The sequence below is a fragment of the Lathamus discolor genome, chromosome 5, assembly GCF_037157495.1.
Source record: "Lathamus discolor isolate bLatDis1 chromosome 5, bLatDis1.hap1, whole genome shotgun sequence".
Lineage (NCBI taxonomy): Eukaryota > Metazoa > Chordata > Aves > Psittaciformes > Psittacidae > Lathamus > Lathamus discolor.
The window spans coordinates 119,383,397-119,396,113 of NC_088888.1; the positions used below are offsets into that span (position 1 = coordinate 119,383,397).

The 12,717-nt window shown below is 38.4% G+C and overlaps 1 protein-coding gene across 4 annotated transcripts in view; it reads right to left on the reverse strand.

Annotated features, from left to right (window-relative positions):
- SLX4IP (SLX4 interacting protein) overlaps nucleotides 1-12,717 on the reverse strand; it is an 82,716-nt gene that overhangs the window by 24,657 nt on the left and 45,342 nt on the right. For 3 of the 4 annotated variants that reach the window (XM_065682328.1, XM_065682324.1, XM_065682325.1), the window contains 2 exons: nucleotides 11,640-11,763; nucleotides 7,285-7,359 (listed from right to left, as the gene is read on the reverse strand). In XM_065682328.1, the coding sequence (XP_065538400.1) occupies nucleotides 7,285-7,359; nucleotides 11,640-11,763 (199 nt within the window). The remainder of the gene's footprint in view (nucleotides 1-7,284; nucleotides 7,360-11,639; nucleotides 11,764-12,717) is intronic. The other variant, XM_065682326.1, reaches the window with a different exon arrangement.

Sequence of the window (12,717 nt, forward strand, 5' to 3'; positions counted from 1 at the left end):
GCTGAGAAAGGCATCTGTTGCTACCAGCCAAAAAGCAGAGAGAACTGGGAAACAAACCCTGTGGTAAATGCTGACAAATGAGCAGCAGAGAAGAATCTGAAGTCGCTTCGAAGTGCCTGCATCACCATAAAGGAGCAGCCTGGTTAAAAACTGCCTGCTGCCACATTTGCATCTCCTCCAAACTGGCCAGACACAGCTGTATCCAAATGGAGCAATTTCACTTACATCACTGAATTTGTTGCAGTGACAAAAGTAAGGTAGATTCTAGCTGAAATGAAATACAGACACTGTGATGGTGAAAAGTTTGATTTCCAGGGTATCAGGGAACGCACAGTCACTTTCAAAGCACATACCTCTTTCAAAAAAATACGTCCTTTCAGCCTCTCTCTGGGTTTTTTATTCCTTGAGGATATCCATGAGCTTCATACATTTTTTTGATGCCAAGAAATACTTTAAAAGGAGGATTTTGAATTTTACAATATGAAGAAGTCTCTTTCAGCACAAATACCCAATCAAAATGTGGAAATGAGCTTTTAGAATGGAACAGACATGACTGGTTCCTCTCACTGTTCATTAGAACAACATAATTGTGGGTGCCAATACTATGATGTTGAAAGATTTTAAAATAAAGTCAAATCCTTCACAGGTCTCCAGGCTCTACTTTTTTTTCCTTGGCAATAGGAAATAACTTCTGCAAAACTTCTTCCCTGAGAGGAAATGGTTTTAACCCTATAGCTCCTACAGCTGACAAGACTTTCATCTTCCACCGAGAACAATGTCTCTAGGCAAGCGTAGCTTAAAAAAGTCAGGATTATATTGCATCACATGGCTACAAGTCCTCTTGGTTTGGTGAAAACAGTCCAGCAGTCTGTCACTGGAGACATGATGTGAGACAATGAGAGGGGTAAAAAAGCTCATAGAAGAGGGTATCTTCAGCAGAACTTCAGCTGGCATGAACATGAAAAGGTTAGATGTTCCTGTCCACGGCAAGGAGGCTTGAACTAGACAATCTTTAGGGTCCCTTTCAACTGCAACTATTCCATGATTTTATGATTCCAAGCCGATCTTGACATCTGGCACCAACAGATGTTGTCTCCTGCTAGCATAGCCTGGTGGAGCCAAGAGGTGGATGTTCATGGTCATGAGTCTTCTTTTCTTCTACCCTATCATCTAGAGGACACTTCAAAAGAAAGTGAGTTCTAAGAGACACGTGTGGACTTGAACCAGTATGTGTTTCTCACTGAACAAAGCAAGCTGTGCCAGAGGTTCACAGATTTTTGTCTTTTCACACAACAGACTCTTGTTAGGTTTATAACAGCTCAGAATATAAGGAAATTCTGGAGCATAACAAATAGGTGGAAAGTCACCACAATGGAGTCTTCTGTATTTTCTCTTTTTAAATGCTGGCAAATAGCCTGTAATTAAGTCAGTTGCTGAAAGGCTCTATTGCCAAATAAGTCTCAGTCTCCTGCTCTCACAAGCTCTGATGCAAAGAGGACACCAAAAAGACAAAGAACAACCCATGATTGTGATCAGAAGATCAGTTCTAACAATGAAGCAGGTGCCAGATGTGGTGCAAAGGGCTAGAGACTGACCGCAAAATCATACCTCACAGGATGGTTTGGGTTTGAAGGGACCTTAAAGATCATCTAGTAACAACCTCCTTGATATGGGCTGCTACAAATCATTTGTAACTGCTCATTTTAGCATACTCAAGAGTGCAGTACTGTAACAGACCACCAGCATTATGCAGCTCAGTATCTTGCAGTTTCTGGCATCACTGTTACAGATGCTAAGTCCAAAAAAGTACAGAACATCCTCTTTCTCAATATTAAATAACAAATTTGAGGTCTTTTATACAAAAGGCCAAAACCTATGAGCCTGTCTTCTGTCAAGGGAAGACAACTGAAAAGAGCACACAGGCACTGCCCATATCCTATGACCCACATGCATGCAAAAACAAGAAAGAAAACTGCCCTCCCTGAACTACTTACACAGGGAAAGTATGAACAACTTTTCTTCAGGAATTGGCCTCCATCTCTCTCTGGACAGATTTCTGTAAAGCCTTATACAAATTTTCCAAATATAAATAAACCCACAAAAATGTTTGCAATTTAAAAAGTGAATTTTCTCTCTACCTTTGTCATATGATAATGAAACTCCAGAACAAAAGAACAAAGGCAAGTATTATTGTGTAATATGGTAACATGGAAAGTTTAAAAGACATTCCTATTCATATTTAACTGTGAAATTACACCCACAATTACTTCCAGTTAAAAAAAAAAACAGAAAGAACTTCAATGTTCAACACATATCTATTATGATTTTGTTCTTCCTCAAGTCGTAATGACAATTTTTGTTTTTCTTGGACTGCTGGGGACTTTAACACTGAGGCTTTCAGGGAATGCAAGGGTTAAAGATGTGCAAAGCAGATTTTCTCACAGTTTAAAGAGAGCAAAACAACACATTTAGGAAACCAGACAGCTAAAAGGTCAAAACGTTACACTTCCAGGTCACACTTCTGGTTGCAATTAAGTAAATTCCTCTAAGCATTTCTAGGGAAATCATATTTCTTTTAGGTTTTCTTTCAAATCCCTATCCTTTCTTGCTTAGGTTGTAACCAAAACAATATTGCTCTCTTTAGAAACATTTAATAAAGAGTACTTTCTTTTCTTTTACAGGAATCTGACATTTTAGCTCAAAATACAATTCAAATCCCTATTTTTTCCATTTTCTTTAATATACAGTTGAGCTACTTAAACAGGCAAAAGGAGCTATCAAACCTGGTTAATTTTAAATATAGTCTTTCTTTTCCCCCAGGGAAATCATATTTCCCTTACCATCCATGTTCACGATCTGTATTTAATAGGGCTTTGGATTTTCTGGGATTTTTTTTTTTTTTTATTAAATCAAGCTATTTTTCCCTTCCCATGCAGTTATACAAAAATGCCTCAAACACTATGATGCTGACGATGGTCCTGATGCAAAACGCTTACATGCCTGCTAAAACATATCATAGAATCATAGAATGGTTTGGGTTGGAAAGGAACTTAAGATCATCCAGTTCCAGCCCCTCAGCTATGGGCAGGGACACCTCACACTAGATCATGTTCCCCAAGGCTCTTTCCAGCCTGGCCTGAACACTGCCAAGCATGGAGCATTTACCACTTCTTTGGGCAACCTGTTCCAGTGCCTCACCACCCTCATGACTCCTATCGCTATCACTGCCCAGCCAGACTACTCAAGTCTAGAAACACAGAATTTCTGTCACAGGATGAGATTTTCAGAGATCCTCCTTTAGAAGTCTCAAACACAGAGCCACCACAGCTGCACACAAACACAGCATGTTCTGCACATGGACAACAAGCACTACAGGAGTGCAGTGTGTGTGTGTTTTGTAATGCACAAACTGGTATGCATCTGAACAACACAACCCACTATGCATGTCAGCAAGTAATATTCGCAATCATAGGTACCCATGCTGAAAAAATTGAATCTTAAGGGTATACCATACCTTATAAAAGATATAACTAAACCCAAAAGATACGACCAAGATTCAGACATTATTTGCAAACACCTTACTTCAGCAGAATGCATGAACTATGTTAAGCTGCTGTTCTGGGTTCAGCAGTAGCAGTCATTTTTTTCTCCTCCTTAGTAGCTGGTGCAGTGCTGTGTTTTTTGACTTTTGGCCTGGGAACAGTGCTGTCAACACCGATGTTTGTAGCTGCTGCTCAGTAATGTTTAGCCTGACCAAGGACTTTCTGAGTTTCATGCTCTGCCAGGGAGGAGGGGAAGCCAGGAGGAAGCAGAAACAGGACACCTGACCCAAACTAGCCAAAGAGGTATTCCATACCACAGCACGTCATGCCCACTACATAAACAGGGGGCAGTTACCAGAAGGGCGAGATCACTGCTCAGGTCGGGGTGGGTATCAGGCGGCAGGTGGTGAGCGGTTGTATTCTCTTCCCTTGTTACTTCCCTTATCACCATTTTTATTGATGGCAGCAGTAGTGGTTTGTGTTATACCTTAGTTACTGGACTGTTCTTACCGCAACCCATGGGTGTTACATTCTTTTGATTCTCCTCCCCATCCCTCCAGGAGCGGGGGGGAGTAAGGGGGGCGGGGGGAGTGAGAGAGCGGCTGCATGGTTCTGAGTCACGGGCTGGGCTTAAACCACGACAGCTGCCCTCACTATCCCCGTCTAGTGGAAGTGTCCCTGCCCATGGCAGAGGGGTTGGAACTAGATGATCTTTAAGGTCCCTTCCAAGCCAAACCCATCTACTATCTGTAGCACATTCCAGGCAGCACAGCCTTTGAGTTATCCCACACGCATATTTGTAAAGGTCAGACTGCTAAGGCAAGTCAGCTTGATCATACTGACTGAATAATTTCTTCTCTGGTATTTTAGACGTTCCAACACAAGGAATCTGAGCATTAAAAAGACCACAGAATCTATAAAATGCTTCTAGTAGAAATCCTATTTGCCATGTTCACAAAGGATGGGAGAAGATAATTGGAAGTCAAGCTTACTCTTCAGAAGATCTCAACTGAAACAGTCAGCATACACCCCCCCCCCCAAATCTATCTGCTACCTACTCCAGCTGTGCCTAGTGCTACTTGTCCATAGAAGCTGTACACTGATACTCTATCCTCCACATTCCTGCTTCTAAGTGACTACAGAAGCTTTACAAAGCTCTACAGAGCACACAATAAAGAGTACCTTCAAGAGGAACATGTTACAAGGAAGAATCAGACAGTCAAATATGAAATGGTAAGTGTTTAGGGACAGATTTTCAAAATCACTCCATGTGGATTCCAAAAATGCTGAATTTCCAGTTGGGACAAACAGATGCTCAGGGCTCTTTGGCTCTTTCAAAAAGGCAGCTGTGTTTCGCTGGCCTAGATGAGAGTCACTTTGATATTCTCAAGTGAGTATCAAATCAGAAATGAAAGGTGGGGTTCATCTTGCTAACTTACATCAAACTAATATCCCAAACCTCATTTTCACCAGCTGGAGATTACTTGTGTCTTTAACTTCTAGCCAACTTTGATAAACTGAAAGATGAGGCATAATTCCAGTCTAAATACACACAATTAATGGATACTGACTTTTTTGCCTAACTATATAATGAAAACACCAAAGATAAACTTTAAATTTGCCTAACAGAAAACTTACTATGCAGAAGCACTTGGATGCTATAGAAGGACCTTTATAACTTATATAGGTGTGTAAGACAGTAGCTATCAACCTCTGTGCATGTGTGCATGTGTAAAAAAAACACCTTTTTGTAACTAGACACACTTAAAGAGCAATTTTCATAGTGGGTTTTTCTTCTATTTATCAAGTAAAATATGGAAACAAGAGATAAATGATGGAAACAAGATGGAAGCAAGAGAAAGAGCCAGAATGAATGAAGGCAGGTGATAATTAAGGGTTAGAGGTCAAGGCCTTTCAAACCCAGCACCAAATTCTTTCTTCTCACAAAAATACACCACATTAAACAACTCTCATATTGTTTTAAATAAATGATACTTCTTTTCAAAACAATACTAACTAGAAAACCACTTTATTAAGTGCATCTTTAATATAAATACACTATTTCATTTCCTATCCAAGACTATAAATAACTTCACACGGGAGCTACAGCTAGGAAAAAAGTGAAGCCACTATAAATGGCTACAAGGAGAGACCAAATACAAGCACAAAGCACATGTGTTTATTTCCCCAGTATTCTCCCAGACTTCAAGCACTCTCAACTCAGGCCTTTTTTGAACCAAAAGAGATTTGTGAATCCTGTACAGTCTTTGGATTACTCTCCCATGTTTCTTATGGACTCGGCATAAGTTTTTAGCATACCCATTATACTTTGGCAAAGAGTTCCAGAGTGCTTCCAGTACATTCATCTGATGCCCTCTTGCTCCCTAGATCTCTGTTGCATTCCCCTTAATTCATGTATTTTCCAGGCTAAGAGTCCTAGAACACTTAACTGTTTCCCTGTATTTCATAAGTTTCCTGTATTGCATTTCCTCATGTTGCATCATCTTTACTGCCCTTCTTGGGAACTTTTTCCAATACTACAGCATTATAAGCTAAGGTACGAAAAAAAAAAAAAACCTACAAAAAAACTTTCCCAAACAGTGCAGAATTATGTGTGTGTCACGGTTTAAACCCAACCACAAAGCTCGTTCACTCACTCCCCCCCTTTTTTTTTCCTCCCTCTTTCTTTCCTTGCCTCCCCACCCCACCCCCCACCCCTCCCCCCTACCCTCCCTGCTCCTGGAGGGATGAAGGAGAAAAACAACTGCTACTGCTGAACCCAGGACGGTGGGATTTTGCTTTTGTCAAATATCCTCTACCCTGAGAAAAGGACAACCAACCGAACAGAAATTCAGATACAAAACCTGGAATTTCTGGAAGAAAAATGCTTTGGTGAAAAAAGAGATGCCTTTATTCCCCACTAGCTGGCTTTAAAAAAAATGAGGAGGGAAAAGTAATCTAAGGCAAATTCAGAAAATATTAAGTACAAGATACTAATAAGAATGTTTTTCGCAAGTTGTTGCATAAGTTACTGCATAGTTCAGGGAGCTGCGAGACTCTGTTTGCCACTGACAGATGAATGTAAGTTGAAAGTTCACAAAGATCTGCAGGACTTGGCCACAAATCCAAGTCAGCCCATTGTAAAGAAGGTGCATCATAATTCTTTTGAGAGACAGAAATTACAGTGTGCAACTACAAACATCAAAGTTCATTTAAAAGACTTCTGTCCTCCTCAGTCCCCTCTGGTAGCTAATGTGCCATAGCTTACCTCTCCCTCCAGTTTGCTCTTTAAGCAAGATAAGTGAAATTATTCTAGTTAAACCCAAACAAAACTTTGTTTCACAGCAGAGGAGAAAGAGTTAACAGCTGAGAGGGTAGGAATAAATCAGTTTTGCTGCTACAGGACTGTAACATGGAATATACCCCACGAACATCTTACACAATTCCCATTCTACAGTAATAGTGAACACTCCCTAAAGCAAACTAGGGCAGTCTGAAAAGGGTGTTCTCCTTAAAAACATCATAATGTTCAAATTAGAATGCAAGGCCAAAACAGTTTGGAATATTTACCATCATGATTTATGGTATGGTTTCTGTGTGCTTACAGGAGCCAAGCACAGTTTCATAAGCAAGCGAAATTATTTTCTTATGAAATTACATGTTACGCATTTTTTATACTATATAAGACATGAACTTTAACTCCAGATCTTTTTAAGGCTGAACTGTTCATAACAGTACTTACACTTCTTCCAGTTTCTCATTTTAGGAAGCTTATCAGAAGTTAATGTCTGAAAATGTAATGACTTCAGAGTTCTACCTGTTAATAAAGTTCAATCATTTTAGCAAAAAGCAGCTGGGGAAAAAGATGGACAAACACACACACACAGAGGGAAAACATGATCACAGTAAGCCCCATTTCCTTAGAAAACTCGGTTAAAAGTATAAAAACAATATACACAATCCCAGAGACAGCAGATAACATCAAGCTGGGAGCTCACTGTGCCATGTGACAGCATGCTCTCTACTGTTTTTACTGTAGAAGAGACTGTACAATAAAAAATATCTGAAATCAGAGCAAAAATGTTCTACCTTCAAGCCAAGAAAAACAACATGGATGCTAGGGAAGGCATAAGAAAAGATCTGAAAATTACTCGTAGGATGAACTCCCCTCAAGAGGGGGAAAAAGAGAGTTTACAAGATACCTCTGTCCTTCTTTCCTTCCTTCAATTTCTAATGTGGACATTTCTCCCAGCCATATATTCTCTCTGTGTCCATGTTAATTTTCCATGGTCCTCCCTTTGTCATTCTCCTGTATTTAGTACCTCCACTCAGTCCTCAAGCCTCTTGTTACTTAATTCTCATTGCTCTTTATCAAAACCAACAACCTTCTGCAGAACATGAAACAGGCTCTGTTTTTAGCTAAAGTCTACAGTAGGTGATCATTATGACACGCTAACATGCTTAACATCATCACTTAAAACCAGTATCTGTTACTGAGTAGCATAAGTGCTGCCAAGTGAAAATGTGTGGCATGTATATGTTAAAAATATTTAAAGATTATGTATTTGTAGAGTGAAGGGGTGGGTTTTTAAATGCAAGAAATTCACTAATATGTGGGGGCTGGTTTTGGATGGCTTACATTGAACTTCAAATAATGCAAGCGAACCATACCTGATCGATGCCTTTCTTGCATGATTTTGGCCTTGCAAGTTGGATGCAGGCAAAATGAAATCTTTAAAAATCTACCCCACTTTACTTTTCTCTTAAAAAAATAAAACAAATCAAAATCAAACACGTTTGGACATTAATTAAACACAGGAAACAGAGAGTTTATACCAAAGCCTATGTCCAAAGACTAAATTAAAGCTTACTTTGGCAAATTGTTCATACTGGCCATTTGGGAGGGGTGGGGAAATTGTTCAGACAGAAGGAAGAATAGGAAGAACTTGCTTGTCTTGGCTACTTTCTCTCATTTTTCCATCCTTTCTTTCTTTCTTCTCCTGTGTGTAACACCCACAGATTTCCTAATGAGATGGTATGCGACCCACCACACACTGCTTTGTGGGTGTAACTTAAATGAAAAAGAAATGTAAATTAACACGTAACTTGCAAGGTTATTTATATTATGTGCCACAAAACTGAAAGGTGCTATTAAATAATATTGATATTAAACATAATGTTAATACTAAAAAGAAACTGATAGGTGAAAATTTTCTCTTCAAAATAGGTATGGTAGATAGCCAGCTTGACAACAGTCTGCTCAGCAGATCTAGACAGCAGGATGAGATCTACTCAAAGTAAAGTAGCTTGGCTTCTATTTCTGAAGAAAATCCTAATACATCATGTTTTGATATTGGGGGGAATCTAAAATCTTACTAATACTGGTCTAATAATTCTGATTCTAATAAATTTTGAATACATCCTGCAATGTGGAGAGCAAACTAATTATAACTGACCTGATGCAAGTTCAAATAGGGGTGGAATGCTGACCTGGGATACTTTAAGTAGTAAATAACCAGCTAATAAGCATCTTAATGTTCCTTCTATAGATACACTCTTCCTTACAATAGTGGGGGGTTTACAGCAGTGAAACTCTAGATACAGACTTGCATAATTCTGAGCAAAAGAAACCACAGTCAGTTTGAAGAGCTCAAAAACTTTTAATAACCTCCAAATGCAACAATAGCTGCAAGCTTACACATTTCACCAGCAGCACCTACAATATGTGCACAGAGTTAGCCACATATCAAGCTTTGGCATTTCTTTGTATACTACAAAACAGTGTCAGCCAAATGCTGGCCAGCTATCTTGCACTTCATCTGTTTGTGAGAAAACACAAAAGCATCTCACTGTACTCCACAAACAGACCCCATGATTCTAGAGAGGAAGGCAAAACACATGAGGTTTTGGAGCCACGTTTGAACGGCTCCAAAACCATTCATTTGAATGATGATAACTGCTAGAGACTGTTAGGCTTGTGGCTCACCTAAAAGGGTCAGTCCCTTAGAGGTAGGTCCCAGCTGCTCCAGTGAACACCCACCTATTCTGTTATTTCCTTCTCAGGTAAGAACAGACTTGAATGTAACTTGAATAAACTTGATTCTTGGACATGAACAAAGCACTCCTTTCTTATAAATTACAGCCCTGAGCAAAACAGGCTGAGAGAAGAGGAAAGAGTTGGATTTGGAAGTTAAGTTCGACATGAATGTTCGTTATCACAGTTTTCCTCCTTTATTTCTTTAGTGTTAATTAATGATGGTGGGATTAACTGCAGATAACTGATGGAACAGGAATTCTGCCTCATCCAAAGTAAATATTCTTTAATCCAAAACTGTCACAGATATTACTGTTGATCTCCTCGAGTGCTTAATGTTGATCTCTCATATCCTCAAGTTTTTCATTTTCAGGAAATAAGGGGGAAGAGCCAAGCAGAAGATCAGTTCACAACCCTCGGACAGACTACCAGTGTTTTTACTGAAAACTTCATACTATAAAAAGAATCTGAGGCCCTCCCAAATTAGTGTTGTATCTGTCTGCATATATAAAAAGAATTATTATGTCTGTCAGTTTTATCGAGCAAAATCATTGGTTTTGTTTTTATTCTGGTAGAAATAGAAAATGCAGAAAAACCTCATCAAATCTCAGAAATTCTGATTCTACCTTCTGTAACATTCCTCCGCTTTCACCGTAAGAAAGTTCAAACTGTTCGCTCAAAACCAGAAAAGTACAGGGATCTGAAATTTCATGTGTTTTATAAACATGAATAATGTTTTAGAGGGATAAAATGTAGTTACAACTTGCACGAAAAAAAAGGGCTTGGAAAGCCTTTAGTGTCCTGAAGCACTTTTCGCTTATGCGGCATTGTGCTCCTGTGGGTGGGAAAAAACCCTCCTGTCATGCCATAACAATCTGGCTCCCGTCTATGCCTCAAATTTTGCAATAAGCAGCCAACCATACAGTATTTAACCTGTGTTTATTAAAAACATTAATTAGTATCGATAATAGTATTTAAAGCTGCAACCATCAACTAGAATTCTATAGGAATATACCTTCTCAATAATCAAAAACCTTAAGAGGCAAAGAATTTTTCAGAATTTAATATACATTGAATTCAAAAATTTCCATCAGTGTTGTACACTGTAAGTATGCAATTGCATTCATTGTGGAATTCATATTTCAGTAGAGATCTATTTCCATATATTTAAGGAAACATGAGAAACCGTAGCCAACACAGGGCTTTACTACTGCAGCCCTTCTTTTCTGTGATAAGTTTATAACATGCTCCAGGCTGGTAATAAAAGAAGAAAAAAAAAAAAAAGCCATTATTTCCCAAGAAGTATTTAAAAATCAATTGCTTGGGTGATAGAACACCAACAGATAAGCCTATCAAGTGTAAAACTTACCATGATGGCCACAACAGCTAGTGAAGTAACATGAAACAAAACCTGGCAAGCCATTTAGCCCCAAAGCTGATCTAATATTAGAGCAGAAGCTACACTGATCATTATCTTTAGTTTAAAACATGCATGTACTGAAATTGCACCTATTAGTCTCACCACCTTCACATACAAACTACATCAAAAAAATTAGGTAAATGCTCTTACTACTGTTCTCCTTTGCACAGTGACTACTCCCAAGGTCATCAATGCTACTGCCAAGACTGCAGCAACACCGGTGAAATGACAAATGCCATTTGTCACATCTTAGCATCTTATTAAGGCTGAAGAGATTGTTAGAAGAGGGAGAAGTAAAGATATTATTTCTTAATTAAGAACTTCTAAATGTTCAAGTGAAAAGAAGAATTAATAAGCCAGCAAGATTTCCACGTTTTTTGGAGGACACAGGATTATACCATTTATTCTTTTTAATTCCAATGATAGGCTCTTATACTAGAGCCTTAAATTCATTTTTCAGTAACACAGAAAATTGAAACCCATTTGTTTTTTTCAATAACATATCTGAAGTAAGACCCAAACACCAGCTATTTCAGGCTTCTTGGCTTTCATGATGGCAAATTCCTCACAGAAAAAGATAAAGAACAGCAGTTTCCAACTATACTGTATGTTACTTTACTTCACAATAAGTTATTTATTTTACCAGTAAGAAACAGAGGACCAGATGGTGCATGTTCCGTTGACTTCCACTGACCACGTCGTTTAGGTGCCTCCAAGTACTGTTTGACCCTTGAAGCAACTACTTCCTCTAGCAGCATGCAGACGTTCTGAAAGAGTAACCATCGGCCTATTTAGATCTATATATACATACGCCCACAGACACACAGCAGAAATCAATACAAAAATCAATCCCATTCAATAAAAAGGAAAAACAACATCTGCAATTAAGTACTGAGGTATTACATAAATGTGAGAAATGCAATTTAGAAAATTTACGATCAGGTATTTAAGCAAAGCATTAGTAAAAATCCTTGCAGAAACTGTCAACACACTATTTGTCTGCAAGAATCCTTATAAACCACAGCAGATACCTTGTTTCAATTCAGGGTAATTCTGGGGCAAAGGCTTGGAGCTGATTAGGTCACAGCAACCTAATTTCTCTAGTTCCTTTTGATTTTTCTGCTCATAAATATCACTGTTCATATCTTTCCATACTTCCTTCAGCAAAGCATAAGGAAAACCACATAAGAACAAACCCTTCAGCCAGAATAACCATAGAAAAAAAACCAACTTGGAGAAAACACAAAAAATTAATCTCTTGAATACTAGAATAAGTTTTCAAATTAATACATCTACACATATTTGAGATTGTTCCCTCAGTATTCTCATTTTTCACTGTGCACAATAATGTGCTCACAAAAATGATAATTTGTGGCACACAAAAATACCATTTTACCTTTTTACAGTGTTTGGACAAGAGATAAAATTGTTTTAGTAGAATCTAAACTAAAATATCTTGGCTTCAAATTTACTTTTGATGAATAGAAAGTATGTAGAGCAACAAATCTTTAACATATTGCTCTGAATGAAAACAATGCACGTACACTGGTCAACCACAAACAGTATTTTCTGTCCTTACAGTAAGAAATACATTTTCCTTTCTGCTTGAGGAGTAAAATTATAAAACACTATATTTACTTATTCTTCTGTTTAACTCATTAAAGTGATCTCATTACACATTCCTTCACAGGATTATATACATTCAGGTTAGAATGAAAACG